Source organism: Polistes fuscatus, unplaced genomic scaffold, assembly GCF_010416935.1.
Source record: "Polistes fuscatus isolate 324 unplaced genomic scaffold, CU_Pfus_HIC Scaffold4, whole genome shotgun sequence".
Classification (NCBI taxonomy): domain Eukaryota; kingdom Metazoa; phylum Arthropoda; class Insecta; order Hymenoptera; family Vespidae; genus Polistes; species Polistes fuscatus.
In genome coordinates this window covers 5,578,320-5,598,539 of record NW_025113118.1, presented here as the reverse complement: position 1 = coordinate 5,598,539, position 20,220 = coordinate 5,578,320, and the positions used below count along the sequence as shown (strand labels likewise).

At 30.4% G+C, this 20,220-nt stretch overlaps 5 protein-coding genes across 6 annotated transcripts; 3 read left to right on the top strand and 2 right to left on the bottom strand.

Annotated features, from left to right (window-relative positions):
* The first annotated feature begins 463 nt into the window (after positions 1 to 463).
* LOC122521023 (putative pre-mRNA-splicing factor ATP-dependent RNA helicase PRP1) lies at positions 464 to 4,502 on the top strand. Its single transcript, XM_043641403.1, has 9 exons — positions 464 to 632; positions 1,115 to 1,467; positions 1,550 to 2,244; positions 2,324 to 2,554; positions 2,641 to 2,860; positions 3,076 to 3,198; positions 3,283 to 3,473; positions 3,558 to 3,720; positions 3,812 to 4,502. Exons 1-9 carry the CDS (start codon positions 583 to 585, stop codon positions 3,937 to 3,939), a joined length of 2,154 nt encoding a protein of 717 aa, XP_043497338.1. The 5' UTR covers positions 464 to 582; the 3' UTR covers positions 3,940 to 4,502.
* A 1,464-nt stretch (positions 4,503 to 5,966) lies between these two features.
* On the top strand, positions 5,967 to 7,445 carry LOC122521021 (grpE protein homolog 1, mitochondrial). 2 transcript variants are annotated; one of them, XM_043641400.1, is made up of 4 exons: positions 5,967 to 6,146; positions 6,503 to 6,923; positions 7,006 to 7,089; positions 7,134 to 7,264. In XM_043641400.1, the coding sequence occupies exons 1-4, from the start codon at positions 6,058 to 6,060 to the stop codon at positions 7,194 to 7,196; spliced, it is 657 nt and encodes a 218-aa protein (XP_043497335.1). In that variant the 5' UTR covers positions 5,967 to 6,057; the 3' UTR covers positions 7,197 to 7,264. The 2 variants fall into 2 exon arrangements, with proteins under 2 accessions (XP_043497335.1, XP_043497334.1); XM_043641399.1 differs by having other exon boundaries at positions 5,969 to 6,146; positions 7,163 to 7,445.
* Positions 7,362 to 11,470, bottom strand: LOC122521017 (DNA mismatch repair protein Mlh1). Its single transcript, XM_043641397.1, has 9 exons — positions 11,153 to 11,470; positions 11,021 to 11,084; positions 10,755 to 10,954; positions 10,452 to 10,680; positions 10,133 to 10,334; positions 8,852 to 10,055; positions 8,704 to 8,767; positions 8,417 to 8,615; positions 7,362 to 8,349 (listed from the first exon to the last, which is right to left on the bottom strand). Exons 1-9 carry the CDS (start codon positions 11,263 to 11,265, stop codon positions 8,057 to 8,059), a joined length of 2,568 nt encoding a protein of 855 aa, XP_043497332.1. The 5' UTR covers positions 11,266 to 11,470; the 3' UTR covers positions 7,362 to 8,056.
* Positions 11,471 to 12,248: 778 nt separating this feature from the next.
* Positions 12,249 to 16,010, top strand: LOC122521020 (heat shock 70 kDa protein cognate 4-like). The gene is made up of 4 exons (XM_043641398.1): positions 12,249 to 12,541; positions 13,145 to 13,365; positions 13,930 to 15,174; positions 15,290 to 16,010. The coding sequence occupies exons 2-4, from the start codon at positions 13,161 to 13,163 to the stop codon at positions 15,772 to 15,774; spliced, it is 1,935 nt and encodes a 644-aa protein (XP_043497333.1). The 5' UTR covers positions 12,249 to 12,541; positions 13,145 to 13,160; the 3' UTR covers positions 15,775 to 16,010.
* On the bottom strand, positions 15,797 to 19,982 carry LOC122521022. The gene is made up of 3 exons (XM_043641401.1): positions 16,923 to 19,982; positions 16,293 to 16,852; positions 15,797 to 16,196 (listed from the first exon to the last, which is right to left on the bottom strand). Exons 1-3 carry the CDS (start codon positions 17,614 to 17,616, stop codon positions 16,131 to 16,133), a joined length of 1,320 nt encoding a protein of 439 aa, XP_043497336.1. The 5' UTR covers positions 17,617 to 19,982; the 3' UTR covers positions 15,797 to 16,130.
* Between the last annotated feature and the right edge of the window lie 238 nt (positions 19,983 to 20,220).

Below are 20,220 nucleotides of genomic sequence, written 5' to 3'. Positions count from 1 at the left end.
TTGCATATTATATATTATTATATTGCATATAATTATTATTGCTAAAGAGGAAATGTTGGACTTTTGCCATTTTAATCAACTCTTGTACCTCGAAAATTCTGTTTGAAGTTATGCATATATAGGCATTATCCACAATACTTGCATTTCCCACTTTCTCTATACATATATATATATAATACAATAATAATAAGTATATATATATATATATATACTTCTATACGTATATACGTAAGTATATATTTTACAAGATATATCCTTTTTGTATGCTTATTTTTTCATTTTTATCTTAAAGAAGATCAAATTTATTAATTAATTTGATAAGAATAATTAATAAAATATTAGCACATTTAAATATATTAATATATGATATTGAAATATGTGTCTGCGTGAAAAATTCTATAAATTAAAATTTAAATCTAACTGCGCATGCGTCATATTTCCTTCTGTCTGATTCACGGCGTAGGTCTATAGTCACGGTTGCAGGTTTGGCTTTAGGCCTGTGGCTTGCCATTTTGTGACGCCTCGGAAAGGATTTCAGGTAAACAGTCTTTGCTGTTGCTTGCCTGCGAGGACACAAGAATTATGTCGAAACGTAGGATTGATGTTGTTGACCCTTATGTCAAAAGAAGAACGTAAGTAATACAGAAATGTTGATTTGAATTTATGTAGAAAAAAAACGTTCAATGGTGGATCTGCCATGTGCATTGTTACTCATTTTTTGGATATCATAGTGCTGTTGTTACATATGTGTTTTAAGACTTTTAGATTGTATTATTCGCCTGTGTTAAAAATTATCATTTGTAATGAAAAGTGAGAGAGGAGAATTAATTTAACTGCTAATATTTTCTAATGTAAAAGAAAAACTTTTCTATGTCGTCGATTGTTTGCTCTACTCATTCGTAGTGGTTCTCAATCAAGTTTATTTTGTACGATTACCGCGTGCAACGGTGTCAATAAATGCTAGTTATAAAATGCAAGAAGAAAATAAAACAATTATAATAGATTGTTAGTAATGTGTCTTATTGCACTAATATTATGCATTCAATCTACGTGTATAATAATTTTCAATTATTTATGCTTATGGAATTATAAAAAAGTTATTATTGCTTTTTAGAGCTGGATCAACATCCAATAATGTGCCTGCAACTCCAACTGACCCAAAAAATCAAGTTCAAATTAATCCATACAATGGACTACCTTATACTCCACGGTATCATGAATTTTATAAAAAGAGGATAACACTACCTGTGTTCGAATATCGTGTTGATTTCATGAGGCTTTTAGCAAATCATCAATGTATAGTGCTTGTAGGAGAAACAGGCTCAGGAAAAACAACACAGATACCACAGTGGTGTGTAGAGTATTCAAGATGTATAGGAGCCAAGGGCGTAGCATGTACTTCACCAAGAAGAGTAGCAGCAATGTCTGTTGCTCAAAGAGTTTCAGAAGAAATGGATGTATGCTTAGGTAAATTTTTATTCAATTATTCTTCATTTATACGTAATGTAAATTTTTATATCTGATATTTAATGATATTTATCTTAAACAGGTCAGGAAGTTGGATATAGTATCCGTTTTGAAGATTGTAGTTCTCCGAAGACCATGTTGAAATATATGACAGATGGTATGCTTCTACGTGAAGGCATGTCTGATCCTATGCTCGAAGCATATCAAGTAATTTTACTTGATGAAGCTCATGAAAGAACTTTAGCTACTGATTTACTTATGGGTGTTTTAAAAGAAGTGATTAAGCAAAGACCAGATTTAAAGCTTGTTATTATGAGTGCAACTTTAGATGCTGGAAAGTTCCAACAGTATTTTGATAATGCGCCACTTATGAATGTACCTGGTAGGACGCATCCAGTTGAAATTTTTTATACGCCAGAACCAGAAAGAGATTATTTAGAAGCTGCTATTAGAACAGTTATCCAAATACATGTGTGCGAAGAAGTGAGTGGGGACTTACTTTTATTTTTAACTGGCCAAGAGGAGATCGAAGAAGCCTGCAAAAGAATCAAAAGAGAAATGGACAATTTAGGTCCAGAAGTTGGTGAACTTAAATGTATTCCACTATATTCAACATTACCTCCAAATCTTCAACAAAGGATTTTTGAACCTGCTCCTCCAAACAAACCTAATGGTGCTATAGGTCGAAAAGTTGTAGTATCAACTAATATAGCAGAAACATCGTTAACAATAGACGGTGTTGTCTTTGTAATTGATCCTGGTTTTGCCAAACAGAAGGTAAATTTTAGTTACCAGTAATTTTCTTTCAATATTTACCAAGGTACATGGATTAATTAGTGAATATATCTCTTGGTAGGTCTATAACCCCAGGATTCGTGTAGAGTCACTTCTTGTATCTCCAATTAGTAAAGCTTCTGCGCAGCAGCGTGCTGGTCGTGCCGGCCGCACACGTCCAGGGAAATGCTTTAGGCTATACACAGAAAAGGCATATAAAAATGAAATGCAGGATAACACTTATCCAGAAATTTTGCGATCTAATCTTGGTAGCGTTGTACTGCAACTGAAAAAGTTGGGCATAGATGATTTGGTACTTCTTATTATGATATAAAAATATTTTTACAAAAGTATAGAATAATAATTGTTTAATATATTCTTGTATATTTATCATCATAGGTACATTTTGATTTTATGGATCCACCAGCACCTGAAACTTTAATGAGAGCATTAGAGCTTCTTAACTATTTGGCAGCTCTCGATGATGATGGAAATTTAACAGATCTTGGAGCAGTAATGGCAGAATTTCCATTGGATCCTCAACTAGCCAAAATGTTAATTGCTTCTTGCAATCACAATTGTAGCAATGAAATACTTAGCATTACTGCTATGCTTTCAGGTAAAGTTTTTTAACAATTATTAACATATCAATGTCATTAGTTAATGGTTAAAAAGTAAACTAAATATGTATACTATTTGCTATTTATATGATTGTTTATTGCAAGTAAGTATTAAGAAATTATTTTAGACGTAGTTAAGTAGTTATAAAAAGAATTAGAGTCAAAGTCGTGGTAAGTTAGCATGGTAGTGTATTGATGAATGACGTTGTATTAGTCCCACAGTGTTTTGTGAGGCCGAATGAATCAAAGAAGGCAGCTGATGATGCCAAAATGAGATTTGCGCACATCGATGGTGATCATTTAACATTACTCAACGTCTACCATGCATTTAAACAAAGTAAGTGAGCTTTCGTCTTTTATTTCTTAAGCAATAGATTGTTATATTTTTTTTAATGAAATATTTTATTCCTTAAAATATTAGATTTGGAAGATCCACAATGGTGTTATGATAATTTTGTTAATTACCGATCATTGAAAAGTGGAGATAATGTCAGACAGCAATTAAGTAGAATAATGGATAGGTTTGCTTTGCAACGCACTTCTACTGATTTTACATCGAAAGATTATTATATAAATATCAGGAAAGCCCTTGTTAATGGTTTCTTCATGCAGGTATTAATTAAAGTACTACCATTACATAATTGTAAATACTTATCATAGTTATCATAATAATCTTTATCAATATTTTCAAACTAGGTGGCTCATTTAGAAAGAACAGGTCATTATTTAACAATTAAAGATAATCAAATTGTCCAGCTACATCCAAGCACTTGTTTGGATCATAAACCAGAATGGGTGATTTATAATGAATTTGTACTCACAACCAAAAATTATATTAGAACAGTAACTGATATTAAACGTAAGAACAGATATATACAGCCATATGAAATATACAAAGTATAATTTATTTTTTGACAAATATTTACAACAAATAAAATTTTTATTTTTAGCCGACTGGTTACTGAAGATAGCACCGCAATATTATGATTTACAAAACTTTCCTCAATGTGAAGCTAAGAGGCAATTAGAAGTTATTCAAGCAAAACTAGATTCGAAACAGTATCAAGAAGGATTCTAACCTCTATACATGTTAGATATATTGAAATATCATATAACATGGCTGAAAATTGTCGATCAAATAATTAATGACACTGAGAAAGACATATAATTGATTGGAATATCAAAATCTAAATATGTCACATAACAGATTAGAAAATGTGACTTGAGAGTAACGTTTCTTGCTCTTCAATTTCATCTTTATAAAATGTGATGCTAAAATAGAATTCAAGGAAATTGCGACTTATCAAAATATGAAGAGAAGTTTGGAGGACGCTATAACATAAAACAAAATATCCGCAGCTTGAAATAAAATAGGAAAGAGAAAGGAAAATAATTTAAAATCTATTGAAAAATGGATCGCAATTAAGACACAATTGAATGATAAATAATTATTTATGTACATTTAATAAAATCTAGTGGTTAAGTGATTTTACCAGTAGAATTTGTTGGAAGACATTTACACATTTCGAATGTCACGCTAGGAAAAAAAATAGATTAATTTTTGTATTAAATGTTAAAGGAATACACCAAACACATGATACGTAAACGTATTACGTAATTAAAGAGAAATTAAAAAAAAAAGAAACTACCATTTTTGTAGCCTGTGTAGCCAGGGTTGCGTCAGGGTTTCTGTCTTGTCTTTGTCTCACTTTTTATCCTACAATATATGTAGGGATTTGGATATTAATTAATTCATTCATTGTAAACGTATCAGTCCCTTTTCCCGTTTTCTCATATACGACGTATTTATTTAATTTTTTCTATGTTAAAATGTACGGTTGCTGGTATCATACACAAGTGCTTGTCAGTCTCTTCGTGCACGGCTACGCTGCTCTGGTTTAGTAGTTATGAAATATGTTACAGGGTGACGGACAACGTTACTCTAAAAGCAGTGAGACATATATAGAGGAACTACAAATAAATGTGATAGATACACTATTAAAAGGGGGACCCAACTTATAATTACAAATTACCAAAAAAAATAAAAAAAAATAAACAAGAGGAAATAACTTCGTAACTTAATATAAAAGTTAGGTCTAATTAAAGAAACAAAAAAAAATCAAATTGTTCTAATTTATAAATATTAAGATAATGAAAATTACAAGTTGCTGTTATTTTGTAAAAAGATAATTTTCAATATAAAGACTCATAAATTATATAATTTAGCTTTTTTCCACATACATGATAAATATTTTAATGATTATTATAATCAATAAAAAATATATCTAAATATTATCAATACTTTGGATTAATCTCAACAGACTAAGTATAAATAGAAATTGTATGATACACGTTATGGAAATTTATAATTCAAGTTTTTTTCTAATTATCGTTACTATGATAATTTGATCGAGTGAATAAAAATACTTTATTTCATATCATAGATTATTAGAAAAAAAAGAATTGATAAATGCTTTTATAATATAATTTAGATTCAAAAAATTTCAATATTATATTTTATTAGTTCGTCTAGTTTTATCAGTGAAATTAAAGAATTTTACATGCATTTACTTGTTTACTCTGGCATAGTTAAATGATGAAAAATACGAGATTTATTCATCAGATTTATATTATGCGGATATAAACAAAAATACGGTACTGTGTATAAATATATATGTATATACATATAAAGTGTTTAAATTTGTATTGTGAATATTGATTTAGATTATAAAATGAAGGTCTCACTGTTAGTAATATTTGTCCTTCTACACTGGAATATAATGACTTAATTTAAAAAATTAAACAATAATAATATTGCAAGTTTTAATGAGATATTACAGCAACCGCCTTTATTATCACAGATGCTATTTCATTATATTGTACCACTTCATTCCAATAAAATAACACAATTATACATTTGGCTTTTGTTTAAATAAATTTTTGTTAATCGTTTTTTAAATGCTTACTGTAAAAAAAGAAAATATTAACATTAGTATATCAATATCGAAACAAATATGGAAATTAATTAATAAAATTAATTGTGTAATATTTTTAAGTACATAATAAGAGAATATGTATACATATATATTATTTTTAAATGAATGGTATATTTAAAAGATGAGAACCACTGTGTAAGCACGAGATTTGTAGTATTTCATCATTCGGTATACACTTTCGTTGAAATCTTCTTTAAATCATGGCTTCGATTACAATACCGGTAGCAATGAAATTAGTTCGTTTCACAACGGATACCATGTATCAAATTAATAAAAATTCATTACTTAGGTGAGTATTAAAAATAATATATTATGGATATAATTAATTAAGTTCGATCTATTTTGTTTTTTAATGATACTTGTGTGCGAGTAAGGTTAAGTATTAGATAACATATATTTATTAGTTGATTATTGTTTATCATCCTATTTTAATAATTATATTTTATTTATTTTTTATACTAGAGAATTGAATAGTTTAATTAATGTATAAATCTGTATAAATGTATTATCTTTAAATTTTGATCATTATGTAAAAAGTATTATTTGTAATTTATAAAAATTTTAGTAAAATGTGGGAACATTTAGCAAGTGTTTTTTTATATTTGGATCATTTTATTTTATAAAAGAGTTTAATCTTAATTCTAGGTTATCTCGAACATCATATACTTTTCCCTGGCAAAAGCCAAGATATAGTACGGTAACAGAAGAAAAAAAGAACGATGGAGATGCACCGTTGCAGGAACCAACAGTAGCTGAAAAAAAGTGGAAAGAAGAAATTGAACTTCTTAATAAAGAGATAGTAGAACTTAAGGAAATCAAAAGTACATTGGACGATAAATATAAAAGAGCATTAGCTGATGGAGAGAATCTTAGAGTTCGGTTGACCAAGCAAATTGAGGATGCCAAACTTTTTGGTATTCAAGGTTTCTGTAAAGATCTTTTAGATGTAGCGGATGTGTTGGGAAAAGCTACTGAAAGTGTGCCTAAGAGTGAACTAACGGATAAAAATCCACATTTGAAAACACTCTATGAAGGTTTAATAATGACTGAAGCGCAACTACACAAGGTAACATAATTAGTTAATCTATTGTAATATTAAATTAAATAGTGTAAATATTAGTAGCGACAGTAATATATTTTGATAACAGGTTTTCAAGAAGCATGGTTTGGTATCTTTGAATCCTATAAATGAAAAATTTGATCCAAACCAACACGAAGCATTATTTCAACAAGTAAGATATTTAAAGCAGAAACTTGTAATAAATTTCTGATAAAGAAAAAAAACAATCTGTTGACTTTTTTCAGGAAGTGGAAGGGAAGGAGCCAGGGACAATCGTAGTTGTATCGAAGGTTGGGTACAAATTACATGAACGGATAGTCAGACCTGCATTGGTTGGCGTAGCAAAAGGATAAATTTTCTATACTTAAATTCCATATTGATAGATTATATAAAACTAACAATTTGTTAAGTGATGTAAAATGAAATGACATAATACTTCAGTAATTTAAGATAGAAGATATTTAATAGATTTACACAACTTAAGAATGTTATTAAAAATACGTCGAGTTTATGACAATTGATAAACTATATTTCTTATTTGTTAACATATTCACTACCACAGTCTACTTAAAAAAAAGCCAATACCATAGACCATGGCCTCTTACAGTTATTTAAGATAATATGTTACAAATATTTATTTATGTACATATAAAGTATATTACTATATATTATTATATAGTATATATTTATTTGTTTTATTGACTATATGTCGCATATATGCAACGTGTGGTAGTAAATGTGTTAATAGATTGTTATAATATTACATATGTAAAATTTCTCTATAGATTAATTTCAATCTTGTTTGTTTCAATTCATTGCAAAATAATTTTTAGTATCTTTACAAATCTGCTGATATTTTTTTAATCCGAAATGAATTTTTACATATTAATTCATACAAACAAAAAATATTTAAATATTTTATATACTTGATTGAAGATTGCACACAAAATGCATTTCCATATCTTGTAGCATTTTTTATGTAAACTTTATTCAATTTAATTATAAAAAAAGTATCAATGATTATAAAAATATTATAAATTATGTGTAAGTAACGAAAATACGGCCTCCAGATATTACAATATATATGTAACGGCTAATATCACAGGTAACAAAAAATATGGTATGAAAGAATTTATTTCTTAACATCTTTCAAATACTTTATATAAATTAGGTAAACTGGCTATTTGCAGTATAGTTGAGTCATGGGCAAAAGGTTTTGGAGGTAACAAACTTTCTCTAATTGCTGGATATAAAATATGTTCTGTAACATATTTCCAGTCATGCATATTATGAATAGGATTCATTTCACTGTAGTATCTTGCTGTTTCTCTGCAAATATTTTGGAAACATGCTTGTTCAGTAGTCCAGTCAACCTCTGTCGATAAGCGTAAAATATATATTGGTAAATCTCCTTCAAATGGAAAATACTTATCTAGAAAATAAATATATCATTTTTATATAATATCATAGAACAATAATTAACAACGTCTCATTGTTACCTAATAATATTGGTAATGATTTTAAATTTCCTTTTTTATCTATGACTATAGAAAAATATTCTTTCATCATATCTGCCTTTTCTAATAATAATTCTTTTACACTTATAGCTAGCTCTTCTTTTGGACCATCTTCTTCTGTCCATCCTGCTTCTTCGGTTTCTAATCCTAACATAGCTAAGTCATATAAAGATATTGGATCCTAAAAGTAAATAAAATAATACATGGATTCTTTTAACACAAATTACTAAGATATTATTTAAAATATTCTTTTTTTACGTGCAACTTACTGAGAACTTCATAACGCCATAATTAGCAAAGTCATACAGCATAATTTCGTAGAAAAGTTCCTCGCTAAATGTATAGAAAACAAAATTAAGTTTCTTTTTTTTTCAGTTTTAATTACATATCAAAAATATATCGGAAGATAAAACTCACGCTAATTTTTTTGTATTGCATATATATAAATTTACTCCACTTTGTACCAACGAGGATATTTCATCGATACATCCAACGAATATTAAATTAGATAAAATTTCTCTCAATCCTTGGTGACAATTATCTTCTACTTCTTTCCTTAATTTTAACACACTAGTTAATTTTACTTCTCTTCTAAAATTGTTTACAGAATAAGATTTGAATTCTCGTACCGATTTATCATCTTCTTTGGTAGCAACGTTTAATTGAGATACGCAATCAACTTTATCTTTTGTACATTGTTCTATTTTGTTATCATTATTTTCTTTTTTTATATTAGTAATTGGATTTTTCGGTGGCTGTTCTCTTTCCAAATCTTCAATATTTTTATTACCGAAATATTGACATACTCTTTTACGTGCATTTTTTGCAATCGATTCATTAAATTTATTTACTCCATATTGTTCTTCATTACCTGAATCATCTGATTCAGATTCTGACATTAGTAAAATTTGTTCTTTCTTAGAAGAATTCGGATTAATATTATTATTAGATACACCACTATTATTAGATGTAGATGCAATTGGCTCAGATAAGATTGATGGCGTTGATTGGTCCATGATGGCACTTAAATGTACAGATTCATTATTTTGTAAATGTTTTTCGTGTAATGCATTTTTATTTGATATATCTACTTCTTTTTCATTTACAGAAATATCATTTGCAACAGCATTATTTGTAGTATCATTTGATATATTTAATTTCAATATGTTTTCAGTTTGAAGATTAGATTCTTCTGTTTGTTCTAAATTATTATCTCTACCTATTTTCATAGCAGTATGAATGGTAAAATTGAATTTATCAAGTTTTTGATCAGCAGAATCAGTTCTAATTAATTCTTTATCGTATATTTTTTTCTGTTTTCCTGAATTTTTGTCGAATTCAGGTAAGACTTCTTTCAAAGTTTTTTCAGTGACATCAACTTTTGGCAAACGTGCTTGCATATAAAATGTTCTTGATGCACTGTCACCGGTTAATTTTTCATCCAAAGCCAATTTAACTTTTTCTATTATAATGTCTTCATGGAGAAATCTAACTTCATGTTTTGTTGGATGTACATTAACATCAACATTATTAGGATTAATTTCCAAGGATAAATAAACAAATGGATGAGTCTTTTTCGGCAGATGTATCGCATACATCTCCTCTAACATTTTTTTAATTGCTATACCAAAAAACATTTATATTAATAAGGTAGCAACTTTTTATAATTATAAAAAATTATATTTATAATATACTTACGAGTAGATTCTACAAGACGATTATTAATAAATAATAAAAATATCATTCGTTTACTGGTGTAGTTTGGATTTGTTATTAGCGCATGCATTTTAAATTGATAACTATCATCTTGAAATTCAATTTCTAACAACTCTCTTGCCACTGGATTTCCATACAATATTCTTATATTATTCATTTTAGTAGAATTATGTGTCGTTCGAACCTTACAATAATATATAATTCAATTTAAATATAAATATAAATAATTAAAATATATAAATATATACACACTATTTTAAATACTTTTAAGTTATGAAATAACTTTAAATGATTATTTTACTTGTGGCGTTGTCTCTCCATGTTTTTTTAATGTAAATCCAACTGTAGAATTATGTATAGCATATTTCATAACTACGTCCGTAATTTTACCAAATTCTTCTGACAAGTTGGACAATGCTTTCCGTCGAGTTGCTACATTGTAAAATAAATTTTCAATGGTGATCGTTGTACCTTGATTACCAGCGCATGGTTTTGGTTGTTCTTTCAATTTGCTATTGATATACATCGCTCTAAAATATAATTATTCAAATGCAACGATAACTATCATTTCTATCGGTTTATTGTTATAAGTTAAATATAATACCTATATGCACATTTCTCATCAGACGTTTTAGTCGTTATAGTTAAAAGTGCAACGTGACTAATACTTGCTAAAGCTTCTCCACGGAATCCAAATGTTGATATCGTTTTGAGATCTTCAAAATTTTGTAACTTGCTTGTAGTAAATCTTTCGCATACAATATCCATATCATCTTTCTTAATACCTGTGCCATTATCTTGAATCTACAATGCAAATATTTTGTTGATATCATTTTAATAACATGTTTAATACAAATTAATAATAAATACCTGTAATAATTTCAGTCCTCCTTCTTTCACTATTATCTGAATATTTGTAGCTTTAGCATCCAGGCTAAAATATAAAAATACATATAATAATAATAATAGAAATTTAAAGATTTTATTGTATTCAAATAATACCTATTTTCTATTAATTCTTTTAATGCATTTGCTGGTCTCTGAATGATCTCACCAGCTGCAATTCTATTTACTACAACTTCATCTAATTTCTTTATTTTCGCGGGTAAATTCATGTTTCATTTGTAAGAATAAATAAAACTATATAAAGAAATTTATGAAGGTTATACGGTGGATAGACTTAACCAGATCTGAACTTCCCGCTAGATTTGAATTTAACTAACATAGAGCACAGCACTGATGCACACTCTATTTATCTAACGGTAGTGAGCTCAATGCTTATTTGTGACGTTGTTTCGTGTATACATTTTTTGTGTTTGTACATTTATAAATGTACAAAATATGAAATATTTAATATATACGATTAATTATATTTTTCAGTATTTTAAATAATTTGATTATTGGATGCATATATGATAATTTGTGCTTATGAAATTTAATATTGTATAAAATTATATATTATATTGAATATAATATATAATAATATACATATTATATACATATATATATATATATATATCTCTATTTTTATCGTGAAAAATTATATATATTATAAATATCCATTTTATCAGATTAAAATTTTCTAATATAATCTCAGACTATACGTAGAAGTTTATTTTTGTATCGTATATACTAGAAACAACATATACTGCAACAACCTTGTAACGTGGATATGATTTCTACTTGAGAATCTCTAGTTTCCTTATAACGTATATAAACAATTAAAATAAATTTAATAGTAAACAAATTATAAAAGAAGAATTTATTAGTCAAATAAATTAAAACTTATAAATTAGGTTGAAAAGTTTTGAGTCTAATATAGAAATAGTTTTTTTTTTATAAAATTCATTTTTATTTTAGAAAATAAAAGCTTTTTTTTTTGTCGAAGTTCCAAACTTTTTAATCCACTCTCGTAGTTAATTTTAATATTAACTGAGTAAGAGATGACGTCAGATTATTAGAAGAAAGTCGATATTTAGATCAGAAGAAATATTTGGCGCAGCAAAGAGAAACATTTTTCGTAGTGCTAATTATAGCTACGAACGATTTAAGATCTAATACGTTCCAGTATATTCTTTCGTCTCTTCTCTCGTCTTCAAATGCAAATGCAATTATGACCTATACACACTTGTATATATAAATGTCTCTAGGTTGTCCCCTCTATGACTGTAAGAAACCTTGCCTACCAATGACGAGTTGCGACGCTTGAAATAGGCATTGTGATTGGTCGGACGAAGAAACTTCTCGAAGCGGGCGATTCGGTCTATTAAAACTCCTTCCTACGGGAAAGTTGCAGAAGTGTGTTGTAGTCACAAGTGACAAACGTCCTCTGCGTACATTCGCGACCGATTGCGAATTATTATTTCTGTTACCAAATAAGGAGTACGAAATGTAAGTTTACGTTTTATTTATGTCCTGTTTTTTCATTTCTTTTCTTTTTCAATTGTTTTAAGTTCCAAAAAAGTCTTGACATTTTTATTGGATCGATTTTTTATCATAAACCTTCGCGTTATAAATAAAATGAAATCTAATATGTTCTTCCACTAACATTCAATACGAGTCTTATAACGAAAAATAGCCTTTACGGAGATCGGTAAAATCTATTTGAATTTTTTTAAATTACTTTTCAAATTTTATTCTATGCGATATCGCAGGACATATCTTGGAAAGAAAAAAAGACAAGATATAAGATAAAATTTGATTCGATCGTTGGTCTTATTGAAAAAAAAAAAGAAAAGAAAGAAAAAACACCAGATAACAACTAAAAAAAAAGATGAAACATTATACAATCATATCTAAATCGAAAGTGCATGTTATTTTCGGTTCTCGTAAAGTGGAACAAGATTCGAGAAACTTCGAGTCAAGTTGTGCTTGCAACATAGTCTAAGTAAATCAGTAAAAGAGTTTAGCTGAGGAAGAGTAGGTTATTCTTAAACTGTTTGCGAGAATATATGAGAACGATACGATGTAATATATTTTCATGTTTTTCAACAGAGACAAGGTGTGAATCATGACAAAAGTTCCGGCAATTGGAATCGACTTGGGCACTACGTATTCCTGCGTAGGCGTTTTTCAACATGGAAAAGTTGAAATTATTGCCAATGATCAAGGAAATCGAACAACACCAAGCTATGTGGCCTTCACCGATACCGAACGATTGATTGGAGATGCGGCGAAAAATCAGGTTGCCATGAATCCAAGTAACACCATTTTCGGTACGTATTTGTATAATTTTTAATAATTGTATTTTTATAATCTTGAATTTGTTATAAATTTTTCGACTACGATGAACAAACATTACTTTTCTCACGTTTAAAAAATTCCATGTGATTTTATATATTGATTAAAAGTTTTCATCGTGTTTACTACAATGTAAATGTAAATTGAATCAACTTAATTACGATGATCACGTAACCGTATAGATTTTCTTTATTTATCCTACACTTGCGTTAATGACCTCGTGCAATAGCGTAAATGCAATATACTATGTTTTTTGTTACGCGTGTGTGTTGACCCAAGGTTAACATGACATTCATTCTTTTCACGACACACGATATAGTAACATATATTATGACTCGTAGAGAAACTCGCAATTATCAGCTCGGTGATTAACGTGTATATTTATCAACATATTTACATAAAGCGTAAATTTTAAGTAAAATTTCTTGCATGCACGATCGAGAAATATGTGTCATCGAAAACAATAAATTTACCTTATTCGGAACATTATATATTTATTTGGAATAACATTGAATTATTTTTAATTATTATTTGTTAAGATGCGAAACGGTTAATCGGTCGCCGTTTCGACGATGCAACGGTACAGAGTGACATGAAACATTGGCCATTCACTGTGGTGAGTGACGGAGGAAAACCAAAGATCCAGGTTTCATACAAGGGCGAAGTGAAAACTTTCTTCCCAGAAGAAGTGTCCTCGATGGTTTTGACGAAGATGAAGGAAACTGCAGAGGCCTATCTTGGACAGACTGTTACTAATGCAGTCATCACAGTTCCTGCATACTTCAACGATTCTCAGCGGCAGGCAACGAAGGATGCTGGTGCAATAGCTGGCTTAAACGTTTTACGTATAATTAATGAGCCAACTGCCGCAGCAATAGCTTATGGTCTTGACAAGAAGACATCAGGAGAGAAGAACGTATTGATCTTCGATCTTGGCGGTGGTACTTTCGATGTTTCCATTTTGACGATCGAGGACGGTATCTTTGAGGTGAAATCGACGGCTGGTGATACTCATCTCGGTGGGGAGGACTTTGACAATCGTATGGTCAATCACTTTGTTCAAGAATTTAAACGAAAATACAAGAAGGATTTGAGTACCAATAAGAGAGCTGTTAGACGTTTGAGAACGGCTTGTGAGAGAGCAAAGAGAACGCTTAGCTCATCTACACAGGCTAGCATTGAAATCGATTCATTGTTTGAGGGTATTGATTTCTACACGTCTATTACTCGAGCTAGGTTCGAGGAATTATGCGCCGATCTCTTCAGGAGCACCCTCGAACCGGTGGAAAAGGCTTTAAGGGACGCGAAAATGGATAAGTCGCAGGTGCATAGTATCGTTTTGGTTGGCGGATCTACCAGAATACCAAAGATTCAAAAACTTTTGCAAGATTTCTTTAATGGCAAGGAATTGAACAAGTCTATTAATCCTGACGAGGCTGTGGCATATGGCGCCGCTGTACAAGCTGCTATTTTGCATGGTGATAAGTCAGAGGAGGTTCAAGATTTGTTGCTACTTGATGTTACACCGTTGTCCCTTGGTATCGAAACTGCTGGTGGTGTTATGACGACTTTGATTAAGAGAAACACTACGATTCCTACCAAACAAACTCAAACGTTCACCACTTATTCGGACAATCAACCGGGTGTACTTATCCAAGTTTACGAAGGAGAGAGAGCTATGACGAAAGACAATAATATTTTAGGAAAATTCGAACTCACGGGAATTCCCCCTGCACCGAGAGGTGTCCCGCAAATCGAAGTTACCTTCGACATTGATGCCAATGGTAAATTTTTTTAAATGGTTATAAAAATCAAGTAGACAGTTAATAAAAATCTTTATCATATCTTACACGTTCTCTATTACATATGTTAATATATGATTTAAATTTAATTTGTTAGGTATTTTGAACGTCTCTGCGATCGAAAAGTCAACCGGAAAGGAAAATAAGATCACGATAACGAACGATAAGGGTCGTTTATCAAAGGAAGATATCGAGAGGATGGTGAACGAGGCTGAAAGATATCGAAACGAAGATGAACAACAACGAGATAGAATTAGCGCTAAGAATGCTCTGGAATCTTATTGCTTCAATATGAAGAGTACGATGGAGGATGAGAATATTAAGGATAAGATAGATGATTCAGATAAGCAGAAGGTTCTCAACAAATGCAATGAAGTTATTTCTTGGTTGGACAGCAACCAGTTAGCAGAGAAAGAGGAATTTTCGGACAAGCAAAAGGAGTTGGAGTCCGTTTGCAATCCCATAGTTACTAAATTGTATCAGGGTGCTGGTGGTGGCGCTGCTGGTGGTTATCCTAACAAACCTGGTGGTGGGGCTGGCGCTGGCGGTGCTGGTGGGCCCACCATTGAAGAAGTTGATTAAAAATCATCTTCATCGAGAATTCTTTTTACTATGTCTTTTATAACTTATTTATTCCTCCTTGATTGTTTTTGAGATGAACTAAATTTGATAATAGATCGTGCATACATTATTTGTGTGAATATACAATATGTTGTTCTGTCTTATAGATGTACCTTCTTATTTGTTGAATATATGTTCTTATTCGGATAATGCTTGGGAATATATTTGGATCATTAATAAATATTTATTTTGAATAATTAGATTTATAATTAAGATTTACCTTACTTGTACTTATTTCTAATGCATTAGGATCGGTGTTGTTCAAACGTTACTTATCGTCGCATTAGTTCTTACCGTTGCATCTCACTTGAACTTATTTAGACGTTTTCAGGTCGGTAGAATTGAACGACGATTATCAAGTATGTCGTAATAACACCTACGAACTGAAAATGTGGATTAAATTCTACTTCTTGGTCGAAGAATGTAGTAATGAAATATTTGAATAATTTATTTAGAACGATCAAATCTAGTGGACTTACACCAGTCAAGAGAGCGTTGTTCATTTCGAAAAAATCACAGGCAGTAAAGGCAATCGGTTGTTGTTGAAGTTGATTCGAGAAATCATTTATCTCGTTTCTGATACAATCACGCTCGATATTTGCCCGTAATAAATTTTCCATGCTGAAGTAGTTCAAACCGAATCTACTAATGTCGAGCGAAATTCGTCGGCGATCGTCGTGGTGTTGTTGATTTTGTTGGTGCAATTGTAAGGAATAATCGTGCTCGTTGCAAATAGCCAGAATGGACAACGGTTTATCACGATCCGTCTTTTCATGATTAGGAATAACAGAATGTATCAATATACCAGTCTTCTTGAATTCTCGATTGGTCAGTGTGCAGACCCAGCACATTAACCCGAATTGTCCCGCGTAAATTATCCAAATGATGTTGTTGATCAGCATGAACGCATAATTATGCTCGACAACACCCATGTAAATTCGGAAGAGCGTAGCAAGGACCATAATGAACGAATTGGCTGAGCAAAGAAGAAGTTGGACACCATGTGTATCATTAACGAGAACCACCAATTTGCAAACATCTATGAAATTGAAATTCTAAAATTAAAATATTAACAATGGGTGCTCTAATTTTTCTACAATTTTATTTACCACTGTGCAATTCTCTTATACGTCGAATCTTGAACGCGATCAAAGAGGCAACCAATTTGTTGTCTAGTCGCTCGATCATTTTATTGATCTTTCTGAATCTATTACAAATCACGTAGACTACCGTGTCGAAAACGAAACTGTTGATTATGGATTGAGCTATTGTATAATATAAAAGAAGATCCGAGGCGAATATGTCTTCTGGTGAAGTAAAATAATAATAAAGAACATGCATCAATAGTGACACTGGTCCTAAAATAAATGTCAACATGACGGCCAGAATTTGAACGGTTTTAATCGATCGTTCATTTATCGACACCTCTCGTGTGATCTTTTTATTTAATTGTTCTATCTTGTCCATCAGTAGAGGCCACTTTTCGTAATGTTTGATACCGTGAAAAACGTAATAATATGATGAAATGTAACACACGACCTTGTTCATGTAATACATAATCTTAAAAATATCGCTTTTGAAAATAGTACCAAATGTAAAAAAGTCAATGGCTCCGTAAGCGACGATCACTGTGCAAACTCCAAAGTTGAGAACGCGAACGATTATTGTTACGAACTTTGGTAATTTTTTCGGATGGGCTACACCAACTCCCAAAAACCAAGAGACGTAAGTTATAACGCGTAAAGTTTTTTCGGTCGTCAATGTTGATCTTTGTTCTATTTGAACCCTCGTTTCGTCTTCCATTTTGTGTCGAATATTCGAGACAGAACGAGATCAGTCGAATGGTACGTTCATTATTTCAAGAATGTTGGAACACTTTTGAGACTGAAATTGTAGGAACGTTTTCTCAAAATCGAGAACATAAAAGTCACGAGTTAATAATTTCGTGTCAAATTTACAAGACAGCGATAAAGTTAGTAGTTAAAATTTCATGGTGTCCTTTTAAGGAAATTAAAAATCTGATTCCTGCGTGGTGGTGTTTCCACGCACGAAAGAAGACACACGCATCGTTCATTTTTTATACATATCTACATAATATATATATATATATATATATGTATATTGGAAAAAACGAGCTTTATTTGCCCAACGACTATATTACAATTTTTATTATATAGTAAACATTTAAAATGAGATAAAACGATAACGTGTTGGTTGTACATCGACCTTTACAAATCATGCGGCAAGTCGAGTTAAAGTACTTCTGGAGATATGCGGGCTGAAGTATATTTTCTTATTTCTTTTTTTCTCGCTTAAGTATGTTTTTTTTTTCTTTTTTTTTTCCCATTAATAAATAATTAGTAGCGCTCACGATAAATCGGCGTAGATCTGTCGGATAATATTTTGGTATTATTTCTTTTCTCCCTTTCTTTTTCTTTACCCCACCCCCCACCCCCCCGGCCCTTTTTTCTCTCCCCCCCCTATTAATTATTCTTTGCTTTTTTAAATGCGATCGTTGCCAAAACACGCGTAGATATAATGCGTAAACTTTTGCGTGCCTGTTGCTTCTTTTTTTTCTTGCTTGTTTATTTTTCTTATTTTTTTTTTGGCCTGCTTTTTCTTTTTTTTTAAAGATGGATTATAGATGAAGATTCGACTGGCTTAACGATCGAAGTTTTCGAATCGCGATCTAAGAATTTTTCGCGAAGGTTTTCCTCTCCGATTGTGTGTGTATATATATATATATTTTTTTTTTTTATGTATAATATATATCGCTCTTCTCTGTTTTTTTTTGTCGTAAATTTTTTTTTTGTTAGTTTGTTTACTCTTATAGGGAAAAGGCAGCGTGAAATTATTCGAACACGGAACGCGTCGATTAACACTTTGCGACGACCCCGAGTTGGTTGATTTTTTCGCGAAATATAATTTTATTCGGTTCTACGCGTAGTAGTAGTAGTAGTAGTAGTAGTAGTAATAGTAGTAGTAATAGTAGTAGTATTAGTATTACTTCTCTTCCTTTTTTTTTGGTTATTTTAAATAAAACGATCTCAAAGAATGAATAGAATCGCGTTTTACATTGCCGACGGTGTTCAGACTGATTTATTCGAAACGACGACGGTAGTTGTTGTTGTTGGTTGGTGAGGAGGAGACGAAAGACAATCACGATTGGAAAAATGACGCGGTGTGGAAGGATATATTTTGTTTAAATAAATAATTAGCAATGCGGTCGATAAAATAAGAAAAGGAAGAAAGAAAAAAAACGTAGAAAGGAAGAGATAGATAGATAGATAGATAGATAGAAAGAGAGATAGAGAAATATGACAAATTGGTAGAACGATCGTACACGATTGCGAGTATAATTTGCGTGACTTTTGATAATTACAAGATTTTCCTTGTGTATCATCGGCTGACATATAAACTAATGAAAAACGAGACCTTTATTTCAATTTTCTTTTTTATCGAATCGATTTCCTAAATGTGCGTTAACGTTTCTCTCTCTCTCTCTTTCTTTCTCTCGAATTATTCTCGACGAATAATAAATATGTCAAAATAAATTTACGAAAGTGAAACAAAAGTTATCAAATATTTTCGTTATCGACTATTATAGTACTTATAATCGTTTCAATGCAAGGTGAATAATATCGGAAGATTTAACCAATGGATCAAACTTTCCATTTTCTCATTATATAATTATTCTTATTAATTAATTAATCATATTGCACTGATTATCCTAATGTGGATGACGAATCATTATCTAATCATTTTCAAATAATGGAAATATCTATGGGAGTGCGGTTTTTGGTTACGAGTTTGATATCGATCCTTTTTTTTTTCTTGACAAAAAGAATAAACAAATACCTTGTCAATATTCTTATTTTTTTCGTCGATGAAAGATTTTATAAGATTACGTAAAATGATATTAAACTTGTAGATATTCACCATCGCTTACCATTCGTTCATCAAATGTTATTTTTCATTTGATATGTCGTTTAAATTATCGACGAGAAGCTCAAGCGTTAAACTGATACGATTTAAAGTTCTTTAAAATGGCAAATGTTATCACGATTTATCCATACGGAACAAGTTGATATATCGTATATAGATATACTATTTGCGAATATTTGTAAATATGTTACCAATACAATATAAATAAATGTATATATATATATATATATGTGATATATGCAATATATACATGTAATATACGAAACATGTATATGTAGCATATAAAAGATATATATGTATATCTATATGTATATCTCTTGTTTCGTGTATGTTACCAAAGAACTCGTGAGGTCGTTCGATAATCAATCATGCAAAGATTCCATAAAAATCATGACTTTTCTTTTTTTCCTTTTTCACAAAGAAAGCGTAGTACGTCGTTCATAGACTTTATGGATATGTAAT

Coding starts and splice junctions, on each gene's coding strand:
- LOC122521023 (XM_043641403.1), top strand. CDS start 583: ATGTCGAAACGTAGGATTGATGTTGTTGACCCTTATGTCAAAAGAAGA. Junction 633..1,114: donor CCTTATGTCAAAAGAAGAAC/GTAAGTAATACA, acceptor ATTGCTTTTTAG/AGCTGGATCAACATCCAATA. Junction 2,861..3,075: donor CATTACTGCTATGCTTTCAG/GTAAAGTTTTTT, acceptor ACGTTGTATTAG/TCCCACAGTGTTTTGTGAGG.
- LOC122521021 (XM_043641399.1), top strand. CDS start 6,058: ATGGCTTCGATTACAATACCGGTAGCAATGAAATTAGTTCGTTTCACA. Junction 6,147..6,502: donor AATAAAAATTCATTACTTAG/GTGAGTATTAAA, acceptor TCTTAATTCTAG/GTTATCTCGAACATCATATA. Junction 7,090..7,162: donor ACGAAGCATTATTTCAACAA/GTAAGATATTTA, acceptor GACTTTTTTCAG/GAAGTGGAAGGGAAGGAGCC.
- LOC122521017 (XM_043641397.1), bottom strand. CDS start 11,265: ATGAATTTACCCGCGAAAATAAAGAAATTAGATGAAGTTGTAGTAAAT. Junction 10,056..10,132: donor TCGTCTTGTAGAATCTACTC/GTAAGTATATTA, acceptor TTTTTGGTATAG/CAATTAAAAAAATGTTAGAG. Junction 8,350..8,416: donor ATCATTACCAATATTATTAG/GTAACAATGAGA, acceptor TTTATTTTCTAG/ATAAGTATTTTCCATTTGAA.
- LOC122521020 (XM_043641398.1), top strand. CDS start 13,161: ATGACAAAAGTTCCGGCAATTGGAATCGACTTGGGCACTACGTATTCC. Junction 13,366..13,929: donor TCCAAGTAACACCATTTTCG/GTACGTATTTGT, acceptor TTATTTGTTAAG/ATGCGAAACGGTTAATCGGT. Junction 15,175..15,289: donor CTTCGACATTGATGCCAATG/GTAAATTTTTTT, acceptor TTAATTTGTTAG/GTATTTTGAACGTCTCTGCG.
- LOC122521022 (XM_043641401.1), bottom strand. CDS start 17,616: ATGGAAGACGAAACGAGGGTTCAAATAGAACAAAGATCAACATTGACG. Junction 16,853..16,922: donor TATAAGAGAATTGCACAGTG/GTAAATAAAATT, acceptor TCAATTTCATAG/ATGTTTGCAAATTGGTGGTT. Junction 16,197..16,292: donor ACAACGCTCTCTTGACTGGT/GTAAGTCCACTA, acceptor CCACATTTTCAG/TTCGTAGGTGTTATTACGAC.